Source organism: Maniola hyperantus, chromosome 6 (assembly GCF_902806685.2).
Source record: "Maniola hyperantus chromosome 6, iAphHyp1.2, whole genome shotgun sequence".
Taxonomy (NCBI): domain Eukaryota; kingdom Metazoa; phylum Arthropoda; class Insecta; order Lepidoptera; family Nymphalidae; genus Maniola; species Maniola hyperantus.
Window position 1 is genome coordinate 2,687,000 of NC_048541.1, and position 24,401 is coordinate 2,711,400.

At 38.2% G+C, this 24,401-nt stretch overlaps 2 protein-coding genes across 2 annotated transcripts in view; both read left to right on the plus strand.

Moving 5' to 3' along the window:
* The window catches only part of Prosap (prosap), a 253,358-nt gene that overhangs the window by 14,699 nt on the left and 214,258 nt on the right, over window positions 1–24,401 (plus strand). The window lies entirely within an intron of this gene.
* LOC138402481 (uncharacterized) lies at window positions 22,971–24,399 on the plus strand. Its single transcript, XM_069499178.1, has 2 exons — window positions 22,971–24,299; window positions 24,385–24,399. Exons 1-2 carry the CDS (start codon window positions 22,971–22,973, stop codon window positions 24,397–24,399), a joined length of 1,344 nt encoding a protein of 447 aa, XP_069355279.1.

Below are 24,401 nucleotides of genomic sequence, written 5' to 3' on the forward strand. Positions count from 1 at the left end.
TGCCTGGTTCTTCTCGGTAGGAAAGGCATTCCGAACCAGTGATAGATGCATTGGATGATTCAAAAGTACTTGTAAAAGATTAATTGAATAAAAATTATTTTTATTTATTTATTTACTAGCTGACACGGGCTTCGTTCGGGTGGAGTTTAGAAAATTGAGGTTGAATTACATTTTTCTCTCCGTAAGAACCATCCTCGTACTTCAAGGAATATTATAAAAAAAGAATTACCGAAATCGGTTCAGCGGTTCTCGAGATTTGCGATGAGCAACACATTTAGTGATTCATTTTTATATTATAGAGATAAGATTATATTTTAGTTATAATATTATTTAGTTTTAGTTTTATTGTTTTAGTCAATTTTTAATTTTAATTAGTAGGTACCTATTAACCAATGGTTATTTTAGAATAAATAAGAATTATACCTACTCTCCTATGTTAATTGTTATCTTACGTGTATACTGCTGCCGCGAAGAAACGGGCTAAATATGCCCCTCTTCTGGGGAAATACCTCTTTGTTCCACTGGCGGTGGAGACGTCGGGTTGCTGGGGTGAGGAAGCGAAGGGTTTCGTGCGTGACATCGGCCGTCGTCTAAGGGAAAGAGGTTGCGATCCGCGCTCTGGGGCCTACCTGGTCCAAAGGTTGTCCATCGCCATTCAGCGTGGCAATAGTGCCAGCTTAATGGGCACCTTTGGCCCAGGGGCAACCAGGGGCGGACTTTTTGACGACGCGCGTTTAATTTTAAGTTTGTATGTTTTATTTTAATATTTTTAAGTACTTTTAATTAAGATTTAAGTTTATTTGATATAGATTATAGAGTATATATTAGTCTATTTTATTTGTATATTGGTATTATACATATTATTAACTACATGTATTAGTGGTTTATGTATTAGTATGTATCAGTTATTTGAATGTATGTTTATTAGTATATTACACACCACCTGCAGTCTAATTTTCCTTATACTTTCCAATCTTTAAGGTTGCCTGGTAGAGATCGCTAATTAGCGATAAGACCGCCTTTTGTATCTTCCTTGTCTGTGTTTTTTATTAATGTAATCCTTCTTGTGGTTGTGCACATAAAGTGTATTTAGTATTTATTATTATTATTATTATTTTTATTGTGGTCTAAAATAAAAAATAAATTTACGTGTCTAAAGACCTCGCGGACGTTCGCCTGTTACAATGCTGAGAGCATTGACGCAAGAAGTTCGCTTCACTATTATTAATTATTGTGAATTCATGTTAAAAATGCTGGTGCAGTTCGATGTGGTGCGCTGCAGAGCAAAGGGAACGGAACGAACGGATGCGGTGCGGTGCGGTGCGGTGCGGTGCGGTGCGCTCCGAACCGCACCGCACTGCACTAAACTAGATCCAATGATACAAAGAGGCCGACATCTCACAGTTCTCTGTGTTACCGGTGTACCTCGTAACGAGTCGCCCGATCAGACAAAGGTGAGACGCAATTGTACAAACGAACACACCGACCGACATTCCACTCGCCAGTTGTCGGGCACTTGAACTTTACATTACATAGCCAGTACGGTCAGCAGACACATACAATTTGACGTTATAATTACATTTCATAAAGGTATAATTTTGGTCTCTGCAAACCTACTATCCTCTCTTATTTACTGTTGTATTTTCATTTATATATATATATATACATACGTATATTATGTGTATTTACTTTATTTAATTAGTGCACCCCTTCCGCTTTCTTTAATTTTTATAATATCCTCTACCCTAAGGTTGCCTGGAAGAGATCGCTATTTTAGCGATAAGGCCGCCTATTGTACATGCTGTATTTGTTATATGTCTATTGTTTTTGTTTTGGTGTACAATAAAGCATATTTTACTTTTACTTACTTTATACCTATACTACCAGCGGCGTACACAGGCTTAGAAGTCAGGGTAAGCATTTGTTAGGTGGGTAACTACTTTCAGGCATGGCATAATGATAACCGAGCACTGAGCTGTTTCAACTAGGGTAAGCAGTGCGTTTATGCCTCTATGGCATGCACGTCACTGTATACTACTGTTATCAAACTTACATAAAAATTTGTTTTATTTATTCGTTTAAAGACTTAATGAAAAAGGATTTTTTCACCACACTTGTAGAATGTAGACCAAAGCACTAGATAAAAAAACCGGCCAAGTGCGAGTCGGACTCGCACACGAGGGGTTCCGTACCATTGTACAAAACTGGCCAAGTGCGAGTCAGGCTCAGGGTTCAGGGAACAGGCGAGGGTTCCGTAGTACAGTCGTATTTTTTCGACATTTTGCCCGACAATTCAAAAACTATGATGCATAAAAATAAATAAAAATCTGTTTTAGAATGCACAGGTAAAGCCCTTTCATATGATACCCCACTTGAAATAGTTATCTTACTTTGATAATTGAAAATACTAATTATTAGTTGATGACCACAATTTAATTTTTTTGTGTGTGATGTAACCCTAAATTCACGGTTTTCAGATTTTTCCCCTAATGTCTGCTATAAGAACTACCTACCTGCCAAATTTCATGATTCTAGGTCAACGGGAAGTACCCTGTAAGTTTCTTGACAGACCGACAGATAGACATACAGACAGACAGAGAACAAAGTGATCTTATAAGGGTTCCGCTTTTCCTTTTGAGGTACGGAACCCTAAAAAAAAGCTATGGCTCTGTCTCTGCATCGTATTCCTCAGGGCCATGAATGAGCCTTTTACGCTTATTCATATACTAGATGATGCCTGCGATATCGTCCGCGTGGATTTAGGTTTATAAATCCCGTGGGAACTTTTTAATTTACCGGGATAAAAGTAGCCTATATCCGTCCCCGGGATGTCAACTAACTCTGTATCAATTTTCATCAAAATCAGTTGAACGGTTGGCGCGTAAAAGTTAGCAGACAGACAGACAGACACACACTTTCGTATTTATAGTATAGTGATAATAGTAAATAGTATATGGAATATGGATAGGATGGATAGTGGCACAGAATAATATAATAATATTATAATAGTACTATACGTATGTGTTATCAAGTAATAAACAAAGCTGCCAATAGGTGGCGCTGTAGGACCTCACATCACGACTAAACAGCTTTTACTGTGTGCGTATAAACCATAAAAATCTAGATATAGGTTTAATAATAATAATAATAATAATAATTTTTGGAATTGATACCCTTTAGGTTGGGTATCAATAATAAATAGCAAGTCGGTGCCCGCAACGGTGTCTGCAGTTATTTTTTTTTTTAATTAGCCAAGTTAGTTGCTGACTAGCAGGGGAATCCTTTTGCATACGACAATATAGTGTCATTGACGGTGGGATTTGAACCGGCGACCTTTCGGTTTTCAGTCCTTTAACCGTTGAGCTATCGAGGCTCAGATTTAGGTTTTTGAAAATCCTTTGGGAACTCCTTGTAAATCGGGATAAAAGTCGCCTATACTAATATGTTAATCCAGAGCCCAGGGTATAAAATCTATCTCCATTATATATTTCAGCCAAATCCGTCCAGTAGTTTTTGGGTTTCCACTTTCCAAATCCTTCCGCATAGGACTCGATTGAAATACCAAGATTTGGACTCTTCAACCGGGATCGACAGACGACAGGATCGGGCTTTCCGAAGCACAAAGGAAACGAAAAGACCAAATTCGGTCCTCATCCAGTCACCAACCAGGGTCTATTTTTACTTTGCCGTTCGACAGTAGTATAAGTAAACCTCGCTACTAAGTTTATTACTAAGTTATTTTTTTCATCAAACACAAGTTAGCCCTTGTAAACTTTTACAAAATTATAGGATTTTTTATATTTTTTTGTGGTATCAATCATATGAGTAATCATCAATACTATCACATGTCTTCGTTTTGGCAGCGTTGTCTACCGTCCTTTTTTTTAACGCTGGGAAATGCATTTACGCATCCCCCCTCTCCTGGAAGCCAGCCAGCTAACCAGCCAGCCAACCAACTGGAGGGGACTCACCGGCCGAGAGTCGCGACTCAGTCAGCAACATCCGCCGAGGCGGACCCTCCACGGGGGACCCCGCTCAAGAGGTCCCCACACCGCACGTCCGAGGCACACCGACCAAGTGCGTGCGCCTCCCGACCCGGGGACGGGGCGACAACTGCACACTCCGCGCACGTCGCCCGCGTCCCATCCTCCGCCTCGTCCGCTGTGCCCTCTGCTAGTCAGAGTGACACGTGGAGAAACCTTCCCCCTGCCAGGTCATTAGCCATGGCTAACAATATCCCCGAAGAGAGATTATTAGCCATGTTACCGGGGTGCACCGGCCCGAATCTCCCCCTCGGCCGGCTCTTCCCCTCGGATGCCCGATGCATCCAAAAGGGACTAGCAGCACCCAGGCACACTGGGAGGGCTGGCACCCCTTTGTCTACCGTCCTAGTTTAGGTCTACCTACCTAGATTCTGTCTTTACGGTCGCGTACAGCTATACACAATAATTATTGTCTAGGGACATATTATTGTGATCTATTGTTATAGTTGCATAAATCGTGTTGACCTAGGCTCTAAAATGGTAACTAAGTCAATGAAGGATTGCAATACAATAGGTCAATATTTGCATACGGAATACCTAACTCGTACACGTACCTAACTCGTACTCGTACCTAACTCGTAGGTGGACAGGTAGACCTTATGACGTAATTATATCTAACTAGCTGATCCCCGCGGCTTCGCCCGCGTGTATTAATATATACACGCCTATGTCACTCAGGAATAATGTAGCTTTCTATTGGTGAAAGAATTTTCAAAATCGGTTCAGTAGTTCCAGAGATTACCCCCTACAAACAAACTTAACGACATTACCTCTTTATATAATAGTAATAGATAAGATAGTATAGATATAGATAAGTAAATATGATTTTTGTTCGACTTTTAAAACTTGCGTTCATTCGCGTTAATTTTTTTTTTAAATTATAGTTAAACCAATTTACTCTAAGCCAATGACCAAAAAATCAAATTACATTGTAGGATTTGTAGGTAGTTTTTAAGTCGACGCCAAATTAAACCGTCCTTTTTTGAAGTCGGTTAAAAATCAACCTGTTTGCGTCCATTGCTGGACATAGGCCTTCCCATCAAGAGCGCACCACCACACATTGATCCTCCGCCTTCCTCGTCCACCTATTTCCCGCTAGTCCAGCGGGTTGGAGGTCATCCCACACTGCGCTTGCCGATACGCGGTCTCCACTCCAGAACACGTCTGCCCCAGCGGCCATTGGTTCTGCGGCAGGCGTAGCCTGCCCACTGTCACTTCAGTTGCCTAGTTCGTTGAGCTATGTCAGTCACTAGACTATCACACAAAGATGTGTGTTAAGTCTGCCAAATTGCACTTGGTCTAGTGTAGTGACCCCTTTGTGTTCAGTAGTGAGCCGGTGATGGGTTGAGATGACAGTGATTGCGTAACCTTAAACTGTTGTTATTAGTTTAGCGATTGAGGTTTTAAATTGAGGCTTGTTCGTTACACACGCACCTCCACTCTCCAGTGCAAATAAATCGCATTGTATAGCTCCCAGCTGATGTATTGCGTGTGATCGACACAGCCGCCTCGTGCGGAAGTGTGACGCGCGAATATATGGGTTGTACACTTGTACACCAACCACTAAATATTACGGCTTAACCACATCTAACCAGCGCGGTACAAGACGCGGCGCACGGCGCGGCGACAAAAAACAATATAATAATAACAGCAAAGTTCGGAAACGGAGTGCAACATTCAACAATCTAGATACGAGTACCATTTATTTCAATGGCTGCAATAATGCATGCAGTGACATGGCAGATGATTGCTGCAGTTTGTGTTGTAAGCAGTTCATAAAACTTCTCTCTCTACGCTTTGCTACAAACTGAATCCATCAAGTCCATCAAGGACGGCTCTCTCTGCTTCTCGGTCTCGGTGGGATATAAAGAGGCCGGTGGGAAGTAGCTGGATGAGGAAGGGTGAGGACTGGGAGTGGTGGTGCTTATTAGGGAAGGCCTATTTCCAACAGTACCTAGATTTTTTTAAATTCTGATAAAAGTAAGCCCTTGACTGCGATCTCACCTGATGGTAAGTGATGATGCAGTCTAAGATGGAAGTGGGCTAACCTGGTGGGGCAGTTTTATTTTACCTCATACCTCTAATCGGTTTCTACACGGTGATACCTAGCTACCGAAATGCTAAATCGCTTGGCGGCACGGCTTTGCCGGTAGGGTGGTAACTAGCCACGGCTAAAGTCTTCCACCAGACCAGACCAGAGACAGTTTAGAAAATATAAAATCCGAAATTGCCCCGGAATCGAACCCGGACTTATGATACAGCGCATACCACTGCACCAGGGAAGTCGTTATTAATATGCATGACGTAGGTGATTCTTATCACGATGCAATGTAATTATGCTAAGGTTATTAGGTTATAAGGTTATAAGGTTATAAGGTTATCAGTCCGATGTGGCTCAAACTTTAGCTTTCAATCCTCTATTGATGAAGCTGTAATATCATTTGCATACTACTTACGTCTTATTGCGACTCTTTGACGGTTTATTGGTGCGAAAGATTTATTTGAGTGTGGGTAGTATATCTATGTGTAAACCCACACCAATAAAAAATTCCGCTTTGCATTGCGTTTGGCGAAAATGATGTGGCAAAGCACTGCTTTAGTAAATAGAGTGTATATTCTTACTGTTTAATGTTCTTACGTAGAAAAAATTTAATAAAGGGAATAATTTTAAAAAATCATGATTTTTATTTATTTTTAATATAATTAATAATTATTAACGTCGCACTGTACGGAAAGCGAATACTGACGTCACAATCCGTAAACGACAAATATTTTCAACTATTTAACGTAAAAATAATTTTTGATGGAAATTTTCATTCGAATTATTTTGAAAATTCAAAGGAAAATCTTATACAACTTTTAATTCGGACTTACTTTCTATCTCCTATACTTTTACTTAGCATTCTACATTTCAAAGAAAATGGATGTGCTACATCAACGATGCAAGATTTTTTTGAATAACTTTCTAATGATCGGTACAATGGATTTACAAAGAAACTGTGTGGATATAATTGTTTAAGCTGCAATTCTTTGGAGTGATTATAATGCGTATGCGTAATGCGTGATTACATTAATCAGAAGTAAAGCTGGCAATAACTTTTCCGGTCATCAGGCATAACAATGGCCGATGCAATAATCAGCTTACAACCTTGCATCGTAATTAAATCAAATCAAATCGTTGAAAACATAAAAACTTGTAGTTGTACGAGAGAGTGCAGACTGCAGACCAACAACATTATGTCGTAATATTTTTTATTGTCTTCATTTCTAATCGTATTCCCAGATCTATTGTCACCTAGGTACTTCCTTACTTTTTTGACCGACTTCCAAAAGGGGGTGGTTCTCAATTCAATTTTTTTTTAAATTCATTGCTACGAAATAGGTACGAAATATATTTGAGACAGTCATTAATGTGACATAGTAGGCCAGTCATTAAAGCCAAAACCCAAAAGTAATTAGTAACTTGATGAAATTGTAGGGGGTTTTAAAGAAGGTAAAATAACTTACCGTGTGATTTTGCAGCGTTCTGGGGTGTACGGAAGGGGATAACATTGCCAAAAAAATTAGTAACACGCTGCAAACTTATAATAAGGCTGTTCTTATCGTTTTGTAACGTTTATTAAATTTGCAGCGTTTTGCAACATACGGAACATTGTTTATTATTAAAAAACAATGAAATTTGTTATTAACAAGGGTAAAAAAATAGTAACACGCTGCAAATTTGGAATTAGGCTGTTCTTACCGTTTTGTAACTACAATCAATCAATCAATCAATCAATCAATCAATCAATCAATCAATCAATCAATCAATCAATCAATCAATCAATCAATCAATCAATCAATCAATCAATCAATCAATCAATCAATCAATCAATCAATCAATCAATCAATCAATCAATCAATCAATCAATCAATCAATCAATCAATCAATCAATCAATCAATCAATCAATCAATCAATCAATCAATCAATCAATCAATCAATCAATCAATCAATCAATCAATCAATCAATCAATCAATCAATCAATCAATCAATCAATCAATCGATCAATCGATCGATCGATCGATCGATCGATCGATCGATCGATCGATCGATCAATCAATCAATCAATCAATCAATCAATCAATCAATCAATCAATCAATCAATCAATCTTCGAGTGTTTCGCTCTCTTTCCCACTCACGGGGCATATGGCACGGCTCAGGGCTGTGCATTACTGCAGTCGATGATTAGTATCGATAGTTGTTTTTCTTTGTATCTTTATAAATGGGTGATAGAAATAAAAAGACGTTTATTTTTTTTTGATTTTTTTATTACCAATAAAAATAAAACATAGCATATTAAATATATGAAACTAAATCATGATGACGATGAAGATGGAAAACTACCTACCTTTGCTTTGAAAAAATTACGATATAGATATATCCTAAAATCTATAAACGCGCATCATTGCGATATTAATGTCTATTGTCTGTGCTCGCTATGACACATGCACTCAACATAGGTAGGGATTCATATATGCGCCAACTTAACAATGCATTGAAGCGCGATGGCTTAAGGAAGAGTCAACAATGGCCGGGCGGAGGGTTCCCGTGGGATCTACTCGAACGGGGAAACGGAATTAACGAACAATAAAGCTATTGAACTGATGTACTTCCAGGAAATGTTGCACTTGCAGGAAGAATATGTATGATGATGTTATACGTGTGACGTGTGTACTTATTCATATGCGCATATAGACACAGCCTACCTAAATAAAAAAGTACCTTTGCAATGCCCTGAGAGTGTCATCTACATTCCATCTCCATGTATCTCCATTACTATTACGCAAGTAGGGTTCATGAAAGCAAATAAATGAAATGAAAATGAAAAAATGAAAAATCAATCACTACTTGGACAGTAATTACTAATTAATTATACATTCCTTAACATAAGACAACAAATATTTATTATGTACTTATTATTTGTGTTCGAATAGCTTTAACTACGATAGAGTGATTTTTAAGGTTCCGTACCTCAAAAGCAAAAAGAAATCCTTATAGGATCACTTCGTTATCTGTCTGTCTGTCGTGTCTGTCAAGAAACCTACAGGGTAGGTACCCTGTAGGTTTCTTGACAGACACGACAGACAAGTCAAGTTTCCGTTGAACTAGAATCATGAAATTAGGCGGGTAAGTAGGTCTTATTACTAAATGCGCCAGCCAGGAATCGCATCCAGACCCTCCCGTTCATTAGATCACAGCGCTCACAACAGTTTCGACTTTCTGAAGTAAGAAAACAAGAAAATAACGACGTCCAAAAATTAGTTGAGCACCAAAGACCTCTTTGACCAAAATGTAATAAAGAATTAAAGAAGTACTTTGTTTTTAGGATACAAAGGTTTAAAAAACCTACACAGACGAAATTTTATAATTAATGTTTCTAAATACATAATTTTATAATCCGGGTTTCATTAAAACAAGACTGAATAGGCATTTTTCTAGGCAAACGCGCCCCATCTTAGGCCAGGACCCAGGACCATTGTCAATCAGGTGTGAGTGGTTAAGCGTGTGGTGGCCTATAAATAAATTATTTAAAACAATAGAAGTAAATAGTGTGCGCAATGTACCAGGAGCTCATAATTGTTGAGGAGAGGTGATGACGGATAATTGTAACACGGTTAGCGCGAAATGAACGAGATTGTTGAGACAGTGGAGTGCGGACAGCGGGCAGTCAAAGCGCAAACTGTATGGACTTAGTTGTCTTTTCATGTTTAATAATTATTACTAGGGACCGCCCGCGGGTTTGCTCGGCGAACTTATAAATACTTTTTATTCCCTACCCCGTGGGTATTTCTAAAAAAAAACGGTAAGAAAAATCCGGTCAAATTCCAAAACCTCTGTTCCTACTACTTCAGCTTTCTAGGTCCAAGGGTGGGCGTTGATGAATAGAGACTTTTCTTTCAATATATTTAGATTAATTGTCTTGCAAACAGAGATCACCTAATTGAGCGCGTAGTATTCAGCTGACTAGAGGTATAACTGCAGCCTAAGCACTAAAGTGACTTCTCGTTTTGTGACTTTTGCTATGCTTTGTCGATATGTAAAAGCCCCAAGAACACGTTTTCATAATGATTTTGGTAGTTAAAAAAAATCACGTCGATCCGTTGCTCCGCAGCCAACCAACCAACAAACGTTGGTTTTGCGTTTATATTAATACTAGCTGATGCCCGCGACTTCGTCCCCGTGGATTTAAGTTTTTAACAATCCCGTGGGAACTCTTTGGTTTTCCGGGATAAAAGTAATGCAAAAATCACGTCAATCCGTTGCTCAGTTGCGACGTCCTTTGTGACGGGGTAGGCCGTCACAGGTAGTGAGGAGAGTGAAGAAAAGACCAGGGTCGTGAATCAATTGCCTTTAATCAACTCCTCCACCGCACTACACCGCAGAATTGAGCTAGTAAACGAGGGACTGGCCTGACGCGCGTAGCTAGGGTCCTTCCGGCACGCTCAGGTCCAGGCACGGAGGTCCTCAGGGTAGGTCCTCAGGGTAGGAGGGTCACGGCAGCAGGCACGCACACCACACCAGAAGCAGGAGTCCGGAAGCTCCGACGGAAACGCCCTCGCGGACTCCGGTTCCGGGGTACTTCTGGTGAACTTCAGTCCGTGGAAATTCCTATCCGTGAACCTGGAACCCCAGAGCGTTGGCGTCAGGATAGCCCAACGATCTCGTGCGCAATAGCTCTGCAGCCTAGCGACTCCAGCACTACAGCGCACTGAGAACAGCTAATAGTGATAGGAAAGTTGGAACTCACCCTTTACGGGTTCCGATAGGAGCACAACAAAAAAAGAACTTTAAGTAGGTAGCTTCGAAAAGCTCGCCCGCAGCACGCTACGAGTACACGCACCGCTGGCCGCAGGTCCGCGCGTCGAATGATCCAGAAACCGTCGCACGCGCCCTCCGTAGTTTTGCGGCGCGGCAGAGCAACTTCGCTAAGACCAGTTTTTGATTTAGGGATCAGCGAACGCGCGCGTATCGATTTTATGTATGCAGTAAACCGTCGCCCGGCGTTAGATGCTTGCGGGTTCCGCTAACTCATATTAATTCTTAGTTTTGTATGAGACAACGTTACACCTTGAAGGACAAACCAACAAACCAACAAACAAACACTTTCGCATTTATAATAAGGGTACTGATGGGTAGGAGGAGCCCTCCACCTCCCATGGCCCCACCAACCTCTCGGTTATATGGGCCGAATCGTGGGAGGGCGCCCGTTCGGTACTTGCTCTTGGCATTTTTCCCGGGGCGCCTTCTTGACTCCCTACATATTATTTTTGTCTCTTCCTTGTCCCTTATGCTCACTCTCCCCCCTTGGGGGCTAGACGTCACTAACACAGCTGTGATCTCCGCTGCTGCTCCTCCGTGATGCCGGCCTGGCACCTGCACGCTCCGAGCTGCTTCGCCTCTTATGCCAATGGTGCGCGAATTCCCGTAGCCGGTTGATGGGTAGTGAAGTGATGCATAGTAACAGAGCAGTCGTATTGTCTGCGGTCCAAAGTGTTCGTTCTCTCACTTGTAATTAAGGGAGGCACGCGCCGTAAGCCACGAGGTTAAGTGTCTACCAAGTGTCATATACTTACAGGAATCTCCTCAAGACATACACGCCGCTATTGTCCTTAGGCCATTAAGTATACGGTCTAAAGTCCTGTGAAATCGCACATAGGTCTATTGTACTAACCGTTATGTCAGCTATAAGTCCTCGCTAGAATGCGGTTCTGAGTTTATTATTCAACAAAGAAAACAGCGTGGTACTGGATTAATTAAAGATTTTGTGAGTGCTTCAAATCAGATCTTGTTCTTATTCTTTGACAATTCCAGATTATAAAAAGGTTTTTTTAATTATTGAGATACAAGTTAGCCGTTGACTGCAATCTCACCTAATGGTAAGTGATGATGCAGTCTAAGATGGAAGCGGGCTAACTTGTATGGTATGGCAGTTCTTTGGTTTCCACACGGTATCATATCGGATCACTAAATCGCTTGGCGGCACGGCTTTGCCGATAAGGTGGTAACTAGCCACGGCCGAAACAGACCAGACCAGTTTAGAAATTATAAAATTCCAAAACCCTGCCGGGAATTGAACCCGGAACTTCCCACTAATAAGACCACAGTGCTTAACTGCTTACCACTGCACCAGGGAGGTAAAAATCATAATGAAATTTTGACCTCTATAGTCTACACGGTTTCACCTGCACGTGTGTATCTATTTTCGTTATCTTATCTGTGGTATCTACTATCTACCCCATAGAAGTAGGGATCAAAAGGTGCTGGAAGGACGATTTCGCACTAGAAAGCGCAGTTTGCAGATCTCTCCCCACCAGGTGGACAGATGACACCAAAAAGTCGCAGGGAGCTGCTGGATTCAGGAGGCGCAAGATCGTGGAAGTCCCTTCAAGAGACCTATGTCCAGTAGTGGACGTCCATAGGTTGTTGATGATGATGATGAGTGTTTCTATTGACAGACATTGGGTTTTCCAAGGTGCTGGAATGACGACTTCGCACTGGAAAGCGCAGCGTTGGCAGATGCCCTCCCCTCACAAGGTGGACATAGTAGGTACCTACGGCATCAAAAAGTCACAGGCAGCAGTGGTAGTCCCTTAACGAGACCTATATCCAGCAGTGGACGTCTATCGATTGACAATGATGATGATGATGATTCCCACAAGTAGGGTAATCATGGCACCACGGTACGTGTTTACGCACCAATTAAGTGCGTCCCAATAACCGCATGAGCGGGCAAGTTGACTCGACCACATCCGCGCTGGCCGATGGACCGGATTTCCATGCAAATCGATCTCCAAGTAAACCGAATTGACTCGCATCGCAGTTGTTGGCTAGTGACTGTCTGCCGCTTTCATTTGACGACTACATGATGTGTTAAGTAGGTTCAAAAACATAAATAAGTTCAAGAAAAAAAGTGAGTGTCATAATGTAAATACTAGAAATAAAAATAAACTTGTAATGCCCACCTCCAGGCTAAGTAAAGTTAGCAATTCATTTATTGGAAAATCTATAAGATTTTATAATAAGCTTCCAGAAGACATATTGGAGATGTCTCTCAAAGTTCAAAGTATTCATAAAACGTAAACTAATTGAAAAATCCTATTACAATGTAAAGGATTATTTAAATGATTAGCAAGCTTGGGAATGAAAGCCATACGGGGCGGATCTTTAATACTAATTCGCAACAATGTTAATTATAAAGAACGGAAAGACATTGTTACTCTTTCGGTGGAACGCACTATTGAGCTGTCCTGTGTTGAGCTGGAGCGTTATATTGTAGTCTGCGTGTACCGACCCCCCTCAGGTGACTTTGTTCTGTTTGAGGACGTTATGGAAGAGGCCCTGAGGCGGATATGTAGGTCATCAAAAAAGATATTAATTTGTGGAGACTTTAACATCGATATTTTGCTTCACAATTCTTCCACTGATAGATTACTTAATTTATTTAAAAGCTTTAATTTAGAAAACATTTTCAATGTACCAACACGGATAACTGCAAATTCAGCCACTTGTCTAGATAACATTTTCTGTAACTGCACGATTGTCGAAAAATCCATCATCACGAATCTAAGATCCGATCACTGTGGACAGATGATATCTGTCCCCAGTGATAAACAAGACACAACAAAGCTAATAAAATATAGGCCAGTTACCATTAAAAAGGTAAAGCAGTTCAAACAAAAGGTTTTAACTGCTTTACCTAAACTTGAGTTCACACAGGGTGGTCCGGATGAACACTATAATGTTTTTTTTGACCTAATAAACTCTCATTTTAATTCTACTTTTAAAATTGTAGAGAAAAAGCTGTCTAAAAATCTTAAATTTAGTGACTGGGCTACTGTTGGCATTTATAAAAGCAGAAATAAGTTGTTCGACTTGTATGCAGAAAAACAATATAATTATACTCCCTCATTTGTCGAATATGTCAGAAATTATTCTAAATTATTCAGAAAGGTTTGCATACAAGCAAAGTCACTTTTCATAAAACAAAAAGTTATTAACTCTGATAATAAAATAAAAGCAGCTTGGGATGTCATCTCTGATGAAATTGGGAAACAAAAAGTGGACAGCAATAAATTGGAGCTTAAAATTAATAACCGTGTTATTGACTCCAACATTGAAATTGCAAATACATTTGAGAATTTTTTCCGGAATATTCCAGTCACCACTACTAGTTCCCTTAGTTCCTCGCCAACAGAAGCCTATGATCTACTCAGGGCCAATGTTGCTGAGTGCGGTGTCTTGTTTAGGTTTGAATACGTTACTCCACATGACATTATTAAAGTGTTCAAATCTTTACAAAGCAAAAAAACAGGAGATCTATGGGGGATATCAGTAAAAATAATCAGCAATATTATCGATATTATTGCGCCATATCTAGCCATAATTTTTAATGAATCTGTGGATTCAGGATCCTTTCCAGACCTCATGAAATGTAGTAAATTGATACCTCTTTTTAAATCTGGTTGCAGAAGTGATCCAAATAATTACAGGCCAATTTCAATTCTGCCAACACTGAGCAAGATATTTGAGAAAATCATGCTCAACCAACTGCTTCGGCATTTTAATCTAAATAAGCTACTCCATTCTGAGCAGTATGGTTTCACTAAAGGTCGATCAACAACCGACGCGGCCGCAATGCTGTTAAAGCATATATTCAGTGCATGGGAAGGCTCACAGAATGCCATTGGTATTTTTTGTGACTTATCCAAGGCATTTGATTGCGTTGAGCACGCGACTCTCCTGGTTAAATTGAGCCACTACGGAATCAAAGACACTGCGCTTGGTCTCATTGCGTCTTATCTTGGTAATCGTATTCAAACAGTGTGTGTTAACGATGTAAAGTCATCCGGATCAGCCTCACTAATGGGTGTTCCTCAAGGCTCTATTCTAGGTCCTTTCATGTTCTTGGTATACATAAACGATTTACCATATTTTGTCCAAAATACTTGCGATATTGTACTATTTGCTGATGATACGTCTTTGACTTTTAAAGTTGATAGAAATAAAGACAATTTTGACGATGTGAGTAGTGCCATATCTCAGGTAACTCACTGGTTTACCGTAAATAATTTACTTTTAAATTCAAAAAAACTAAGTGTGTTGAATTCGCACTGCCCAATACCAAGAACACAAGTAACATTAATTTAATGATAAATAACGATACATTACAAATAGAAGAGACTACAACATTTTTGGGGATAACCTTAGATGCGAAGCTTCAATGGGGCACCCATATATCAACTCTTGCTAGCAAATTAAGCTCTGCCGCTTACGCTGTTAGAAAGATTCGGCAGTTAACTGACGTGGAAACCGCAAAGATAGTATATTTTGCTTACTTCCATAGTATTATGTCTTATGGAATCTTAATATGGGGTAAAGCGGCAGATATTGGGAGAATTTTTGTATTACAAAAAAGGGCAATACGCGCAATTTATAACTTAAGACCACGCGATTCCCTTCGAGAGAAATTTAAGGAAATAGATATCCTTACTGTAGCCTCTCAATATATTTATAATAACATAATTTTTGTAAGACAAAATATTCTTAGTTACAAGAAAATTGGTGATCTACACAATAGGCTAACTAGAAACAGAAACAAACTTGCAGCTCCTGCCTTCCGCCTCAGGAAAGTCCAAAAGTCATTTGTGGGTATTGGTATTACCTTTTATAATAAAATCCCGCAAACTATTTTGGACTTACCTTTGCACAAGTTTAAAAAAATCTATTAAAAATATGCTCCTGAAAAAAGCATATTACACAATTGAAGATTATCTAAATGATAAAAGAGCGTGGATTTGACCTGCAGCTCGTTCCAGCAACGCACAAGACTGCAAATACTATTTATACATGGCATAATTTTGTACCTATATCAAATATTTGAAAAGAGCAACCGCCGAGTTTCTTGCTGGTTCTTCTCGGCAGGAAAGGCATTCCGAACCAGTGGTAGATGCATCCGACTATTCGTAAGCACTTGTAAAAGTTTATACGAATAAAAAAAGATTTTCATTTCATTTTCATTTTTTTCATTTCATTTTCATTTTCATTTTCATTTTCATTTTCATTTTCATTTTCAATGAGTTGCTTAACGGATTGTGATAGTTCTAATAAGTTTCAATAATTTTGTAAAGTGGTGATAATAAAAAGAAAACCCGGCTGAGTTTGTTGTGGGCTCTTCTCAGACCTGGGCGCGTTTGGAACCCTCGTAGCTTTAGTTTTAAGTTTGCGTAATAATTATCACCACTATATCTTAGAAATCCAACATCTGACCATCAAAAAGAGTTATTAATTACCTATTTTGAATAAATCATTTGACTTTTTTTTTGTTACTGTTATCTCGCGGGAATTTTGAATAATGTGACCTTTTCCTTGTCTACACTACCCCTATTATAAATGCGAAAGTTTGTTGGTTTATTGGTTTGTTAGTTTGTCCTACAATCACGTCGCAACGGAGCAACGGATCGACGTGATTTTTTGCATGGGTATAGTCAAAGACCAGAATAGTGACATAGGCTATCCCGGAAATCAAAAAGTTCCCACGGGATTTTCCAAAACCGAAATCCACGCGGACGAAGTCGCGGGCATCATCTAGTCGAATAATAAAAGAAAGTTCTTCATTTAAAAGTTATTATTTTCTTAATAATAAATTTCACAGTAGGTACCTCTCGAAGACAAGATGAACGCCTTGTATCGCCACGGGGCAAATCCCGGGCAAAAAATAGCTCGGCATTATCATAGATAGACCATAAGTATACCACTTAAGGTCGCGTTGTAATTTAATAAGATGGATCGCAAAGCAATTTGTGTCAACCCATCGTAAAATAAAAGGCAATTACGAAAAAAATGTAGACGGACAACGCATACTTACCTGTACGCTTAGTATAAGATTTTACGTCTCACCAAACGTTGCTAGAATTCGAGAGTCGGATCAATACCGTCTAAGTAAAAAGGACCTAAGGAGCCTTGAATTGAAGTCAAAAATTCAATGCCACTGATTTTAATTTCGCAACGTTTCCGCTTGGAGCCCTGGGTGACGGGTGTAGACATGTAGACAAACTTGAGCTTTAAAACAACGTACATAGTTAAGACCCAGTTAACTATAATGCGGAGATGTTTACTGTTTTGACACTCGAATACTATCAACGTTGGTAAGACAACATAAAATCTCGTACTAAGCTTACTGGGCTGGACTAAATAAGTAATTGTTAAAGCGAAATGACTCTTATAGTTATTGAAATACAAGTCACAGTTTATAGTAGAAAAGTACTGTCGGACGCATGCCTATAGCAATAGACATGTCTGATGGTATGTTGTAAGAAAAATTTTCATATTTAAAAAAAAGGTGGTCTATTTAGTAGTAGAATGCTAGTTAACATATCCAAGGTTAATAAATAAAAGATGTAATGTATGAAATATTCAAAATTATTTGATTATTAACTACAACAAAAAAGAAGAGGAACTTTACTAAACACGAATTGCGTCTATGAATGTACGAAGTTTGGCTAATTTAACGGGGGTTAAAATAATATCTGAATACCTACGTCAATTCTATAAATCAACACTATACTATAATATATGTTTAAGTATAAATAAAAAAAATTAAACGTTTGACTGCTTAGAAGATTTAAAGATTCTTTTGTTGTTATTCCTCCTATATGTCATCTTAGGACCGCTCGTAGAATTTAAGTATCGTCTTTATGCCATATATCAACTCTTAAGAGACACGAGTCTACAATTCGCATGTCCTCGTATAAAACAACGATTAGCAATGAACTTATTTATATAATTTCGATCGTAGCTCCATAACGTTATGGTCTTCGATAGCGTGGGATGTCCACGAGCTATTTTTATTGCATAGCAGGGTAAAATAATTTTATTAGTCTCGGTTATTATGCCGTGTTGCTATTTTAGGATCTGATGCGACCACAACAATAAAGGCATAATGATACCAGACTTTCACGGGTCCATTTTCTCGGGATTAAGTCTCTACACTATACACACGGGACTAATTTTCAAATTAAACTTGCGTCCCAACTCCCAATCTAGTTGGGAAAGTACCTAACTGAATATTGTGCATTCAAAAAAACCCTTATCAGGGTAATATCGTAATTGTACTAATGCAACTAAACTAAATTAACAGCTGTTCTAAACTTAGTGCTATCCTTTTCAAGAGGGCAAGGAGCATTACAAAAGAATTGTTATTTTAGTTTAATTTAGAAATTGTGTAGAACAGAAATTAGTCATAATTAATGTACCTATATTTAATAAATTTCTAATAATCATCTAATATAATTATTAGGTAATTAGATTGACGTTGCGAAGTTGCTCCTGACTCCTGATGATATTGGCACCAATATACCCTGTACGGGCCGTACCTACCGCATTTTTGAGCTTTTGAGAATGTTGCAACGAATCACCCTTGATGTCGCGACTTCCGCGAATGTAAATATTGTACATAGCAACACTGATACTCTATGGTGAGTATTCTAGTCTAGAGTAGTTTTTGGTCTCTCTTTGAGCATAGAGAATTCAAGTTTAGACATGTATGTAATATGGCCGCCAAACGCGCCTAATATCTCAAATTTCATATCGTAGTTCGTTGTTAGTGGTAATATACGTGAGTGATACGTGCTGGACTGGGTCAACGGGCAGTGACATCCAAGCAGATGTGAATCAGCTAAGTGTCTCAGGTTTACATAGTATTGCCTAAGCTTCTATAAAGTATAATAATGAGACATAGGAACGGCACTGCTGTAGTGCAGTGCCGTGTGAGCGGATCATGACTTCCCAGCCGCAACAGGCGTGGGCATGTCCAACCAAACGTTTTGGACAACTGCCGGCAGTTAGGGTGCCTCAGGCGGTGCGGTTAACCCCGTACCGCGAGGGCGGTATTTGACCTGTAAGGTAGCAAAGCCGTGGTGGCTCACACACTAAGCCCTGGAGTCAGTGACATGACAGGTGGGTCCAGACTGACGTCTGGACACCGGTCATTGAGACAAAAGCAATAAAGATCGCTCGTCCACTCCTCAGAGTGGACCAATTGTACCTATGACAGTAAAGTAAACAAGGCAAAGCAATAGTGCTTTCTACATGTATAAACTTTAGGCACTTAACGGATTCAGTGTGAATCATAGCTGAAATTAAATATTACAGATGGTGACGCCTAGCACAATCTACAGTTGAGGACAGTGGCCTCAGCTGATAGCTCACAGGTCACCCACAAGTTACAGGATATAAGGTGAGAGTAACATATTGCAATAATGGATTCATTAATATTAATATAGAACACGGGCAATATTGCATCGCCGTCTGAAGACTCAGCTGTCAGTCTTCATCCCCTACGGAGATGGCGACATGGTGGAGATGCTGGGATAATTACAAATCAAATATTTGCCAATTTTAAGAATCCAAATTATTATAATTTATTGAAAAATTGCAAGTTGTTACTCTCAACGCCATCTATCATTCACTGACGAAATTAATATCGTCAAGTTATAACTGTTTCATAGTAAAATGAGCTATTTTCGTTTAAAATTGAGATTGGTCACGTAATAATATTATGATGGGAATATTTTATACGGGTAATTATGAATGCAAAATCATTTTAATGCAATTTTTAGATAAATGAAAGTTGATTGATTGAGCTATCAATTGGTTGAACCGGACGTGAAATTTAGAAAATGGCGTCTTAGGTAGGTCTAAGAATGTTTGATGTACGCTAAGCTTTATTCATAGAACATGGACTACTAATTAATCTATGTAATTAATATAGTGATCTATGGTCATAGAGTACACCAATATATAGCGATCAGTAGAGTATAGTGACGATAGGCTTTTTAGCATCTTTTTAGTTATTACTAATTAATGTGGAAAACCGTTTAAATATATAAGTTATTTAGTTTAATAAAAAGGATTAATTATAAGACTAATTTTAAGATAACTTTCGGGATCCGTACTTAAAGATAAAAGGGTTAAGTATCAGGTTTCAAACTTGCCGCGTAAATACACTATTTCAAGTTCAACTCCGTCTCCGTGCCTGATATCGGCCATTTTTTATTTTTACTTATTAACTAAACGACGCAAGTTCTTTAGTAAAACCATAAAACGCTGAATAAGTGTGGAATAAAGATAAATAAACAGGTAAGCACTTTCGTTTTGTACTTCGTAAGAGGACCATTATATTTCTATCGTTTGATAATGTGAATACGCTATTCGTTTCGAGTTTTGTGACGAAAGGTTTATTTGCACGGTCAAATCAAAGAGTTAAACTACTTAAGAAAATTTTCATACAAGATCATTAGTACATGAGTTGCTTTGATATTTAACAGAAATTTAATTACTTAATGAAGAAACCTACTGTTGAGTGTTAATAGACCTTAACTCATTTCAATCGTTGACTAGATTCGAGCAAGTTAGCGAGATGATCGGTTACATATTTGAATTCGGACACACCGGAATTTTCTTTGTAAGACACGCCACAAATTTCCAAGTCACCTTATTAGTGTAATTAAATGTGAACATATACTTGTTTTAGGCAACCACAGGAGGACACGATTAGTATTTTACTCCTAAGTACTTACCAAAATTAGTATAAGGTATGTTTTGGATATATTATAATTATAGGAACAGTAGTACTTTCAAACGAGAATTCCAAGTACATATACTCTAGCGTGGTAGGCTATCTGTGCTAAACCTAATTATCCATGTGTAAGATAATATCCAGAATTATAACTTGATCCACAATACTGGAAGAATAATTGTTTGTATGTAGGTGTATACATACTTTATTTACCAAAGTTAGATAATTCCAAAATTTTATTATCTTTATGAGATGTTTCCAAGAACAATTTTACCTGATTTGAAAAATAGTTTCAAGTTAACTTGTAGAATTTATTTGAAGTTTTATGTTTATAACTTTATAGACACAATGTTCATGAATGATTTTAAATACTAAACAATGACAAATATTGTTTATTATTATTGCTCTCAGATTCCATGCAACAAGTAAATCAATATTTCAAAAGTAACATTTTCCAAAATGATTTAAAATAAAGTTTAATGTTATATGGTGTACAAATGGCATGAATTATTAATAGCAAATTCTTAAAATAATTCTACATTTTGTTTTTCATTGTTTTGATTATAATTTGATGGTGATGATACATACCTACATGAATGGTACTTATAAATCTTAAATGTTGTGACAAAAAATAATGTACTTGTTGTTTTAACCTTCGATAATAATATGGAAATAACTTAATTCTTTATTAATAAATTAAGTTAATAGTAACAACTACTATAATTAAAGTTTTAAACTATCTTACCTGACAAGGTACTTTGCCATTGACAAAGAGTAGAATTTTGTGTAGCTTATGTAAGAGAAATATTTTTACTTTTCAAAGTACTTGTGCTGTTGGCATAAGGTTGAATGTCGTGTGGCTTATATGAGTGGCTTATTCCAGTTAGTGTAAGTGGCACTGCCGTTCTAATTAGATATAAAATAAATAAAAAATATAAAATATGACTTATTTAAAATGTGAGTAAGTGGATATACCTGATGATAGGTTATTATATACCTATAGTTATTGTAGGTTGTCATACCTAGTCTAAATTGTATTTCCAGAATATTTAACCTCAAAATGGAAGAAATACTTTTAAGTCGTTTGTCCACATTTGTCAAAGAAGTGAAATCTCTCTCGGATCAAGCTCTCAATTTATGTCAGACTCTTCATGAAAATGATGAAAACTTAGAATCAGCAAGGATTGTGAGGTCTAAATTGAAAGCAATTTTGTCCCGATTCACCACAGAATTATATAATTATTTCAAAATCTGTAACGATCCCAATCCAGACGAGATATCAGATTTGACTAACGACCAACTTCGAGGTGAAGAAAATTTAGCAGAGTTAGAGGCAAGATTAGCCATGAGGAGTGAGAAGCCAGCGATGGTACCTCAGCAAAGTGACTATTCATCATACAGCAAACTACCAGATTTGCATTTACCAGAATTTAGTGGTAATTTGCTCGAATGGCACCAATTTTGGGACCAGTTCACATCAAACATGAACCGGAGAAAACTGAACGATGTCGACAAGCTGCTTTATCTCAAGAGTTCTCTCAAAGGAGATGCTGCTCGACTTATAGATGGACTCGATACAACAAACCGAAATTATCAGATAGCGGTCGATACTTTAAAGGCCAGATATGGTAAAGAAAATGAAATTATATACGCGCATCATAACGCTTTAAAGAAAGTTAAGCGAGCTGAAAAGATGGAAGATTGCAAAGGAACTTTGGATGATATAGAACGACATCTCCGAGTACTACAATCTATGGGAGAAAATACAAATTCCAATCAAATGCGATTTCTCATTCTGGAAAAGTTTCCAACGGAGATTATCTACGAGATGAAAATAAGATTGGACTCTGACCGGACAGAGTCAGTCGAAGATATATTGAAACAACTCTCAAGAGTGATCTCGGTTAAAGAGGAAGCACGGATGATAACTCAAGAAAATACCATGGAAGGTGCTCCACAATATACTGTGGAAACTTTACACGTAAAAGAAACAACTCTTCAAAATAAAGGACATTCTTCTAAAATGAATAATACTAATGAATTTAAATATAATAAAGGCCATTGGAACAATTTTAAACCTAGATGGAACAATAGGAATCAGAGGGAAAAAACCTTACCAACTAAAAGAAGATTTGAACCAGAGAGAAATGGTTATGGCAAATTTAATAAAGAAAAAAGAAGAAGATGGTCATGTATTTTCTGTGGGGAACACCATAACAATAAAGATTGTACCAAAGCAAGGACCATTGAAGAAAGGAAAGCGAAACTGAGAGGTAGATGTTTTATTTGTTTTAAAATAGGACACATAATGCGTACATGCCCAGTAAAAAGAAGGAAATGTGAATTCTGTGAGAAACAAGGATCTCATCACCGATCGTTATGTCCTAGTAAATTTCAACAAAACCAGGAACAGAAGGGATCAACCAGCACTAGTGTAATGCACATAAGCAGAAAGGGATCTACTTTATTGCAGACTGCTGTAGTTGAAGTCCAAGGATATGGTAATAATACAAGGATCTGTCGAATTCTAATGGATTGTGGTAGTCAAAGGAGCTATATCACTGAAAGGATTGCCAAGGATTTAAATCTTCAAGCTGAAGAACAAAACAATCTTTCAATATTTACGTTTGGAGCACAGAAGCCCAAGGAAATAGAAAGTCCACTAGTTAAAATAAAGTTAGTTACACAGAATAAAGCGATTAGGACTGTATGTGCTAACGTAGTACCTTCAATATCTCATGGAGTTCCACATCCAGATAAAGAACTACTTGACTGCAAGATCAAGGAAGATTACATCTTAGCAGACGATGGAACATTGTCAGACAGAGTAGACATTTTACTAGGAAATGATTACTATTACACGATTATGTCAACGAAGAAAGTTCGTATTGGAGAAGACTTATACCTCGTCGAATCGGAATTCGGATGGATGCTCTCGGGTAAAATTTCAGAGAATAACAACACAGTTGAACAACTGTCAGTATTGACATATTGTCAATCTTCATGTGAAGTCAGACTGAATCAACCAGATCCACCACTAGATAATGGAGACTTGAAACGTTTATGGGATTTAGAGTCTATAGGAATCACTGATTCACCAAAATTAAGTCGCGATGAAGAAGCTATCAAGCACTTCAATGACACAACTGAGTACAGAAATAACAGATATTATATTAGTTGGCCATGGAACGACTATCCAACAGACTTACCATCTAACTTTGGATTAGCGTTCGGACGTCTAGTAAGTTTAGTTAAAAGATCAGACTCTGATACTCTAACAATGTATGATCAAACATTAAGAGAACAACTGAAAAATGAAATCATTGAAGAAGTCCCAAACACAGAGGAAAAGGATCATCCAATACACTATATACCATTTCATGGAGTTTTGACACCTGGAAAACCGTTAAGAATCGTATACGACGCGTCAGCAAAGACCAAAGATAACAAAAGTTTAAATCAATATCTTTATTGTGGACCACTGTTATTAGAAGATTTAACGGGGTTACTAATTAAATTTAGATGTTATAATGTGGGAATAACAGCTGATGTTGAAAAAGCATTTCTACAAATTGGACTTAAAGAACAGGACAGAGATGCCACAAGATTTCTATGGTTAAAAGATACTAAGAAACCGGTAACAGAAGATAATCTTCTGTACCTCAGATTTACTCGTGTTCCATTTGGAATAATATCAAGCCCATTTATATTAAATGCTACAGTCAAACATCATCTGATG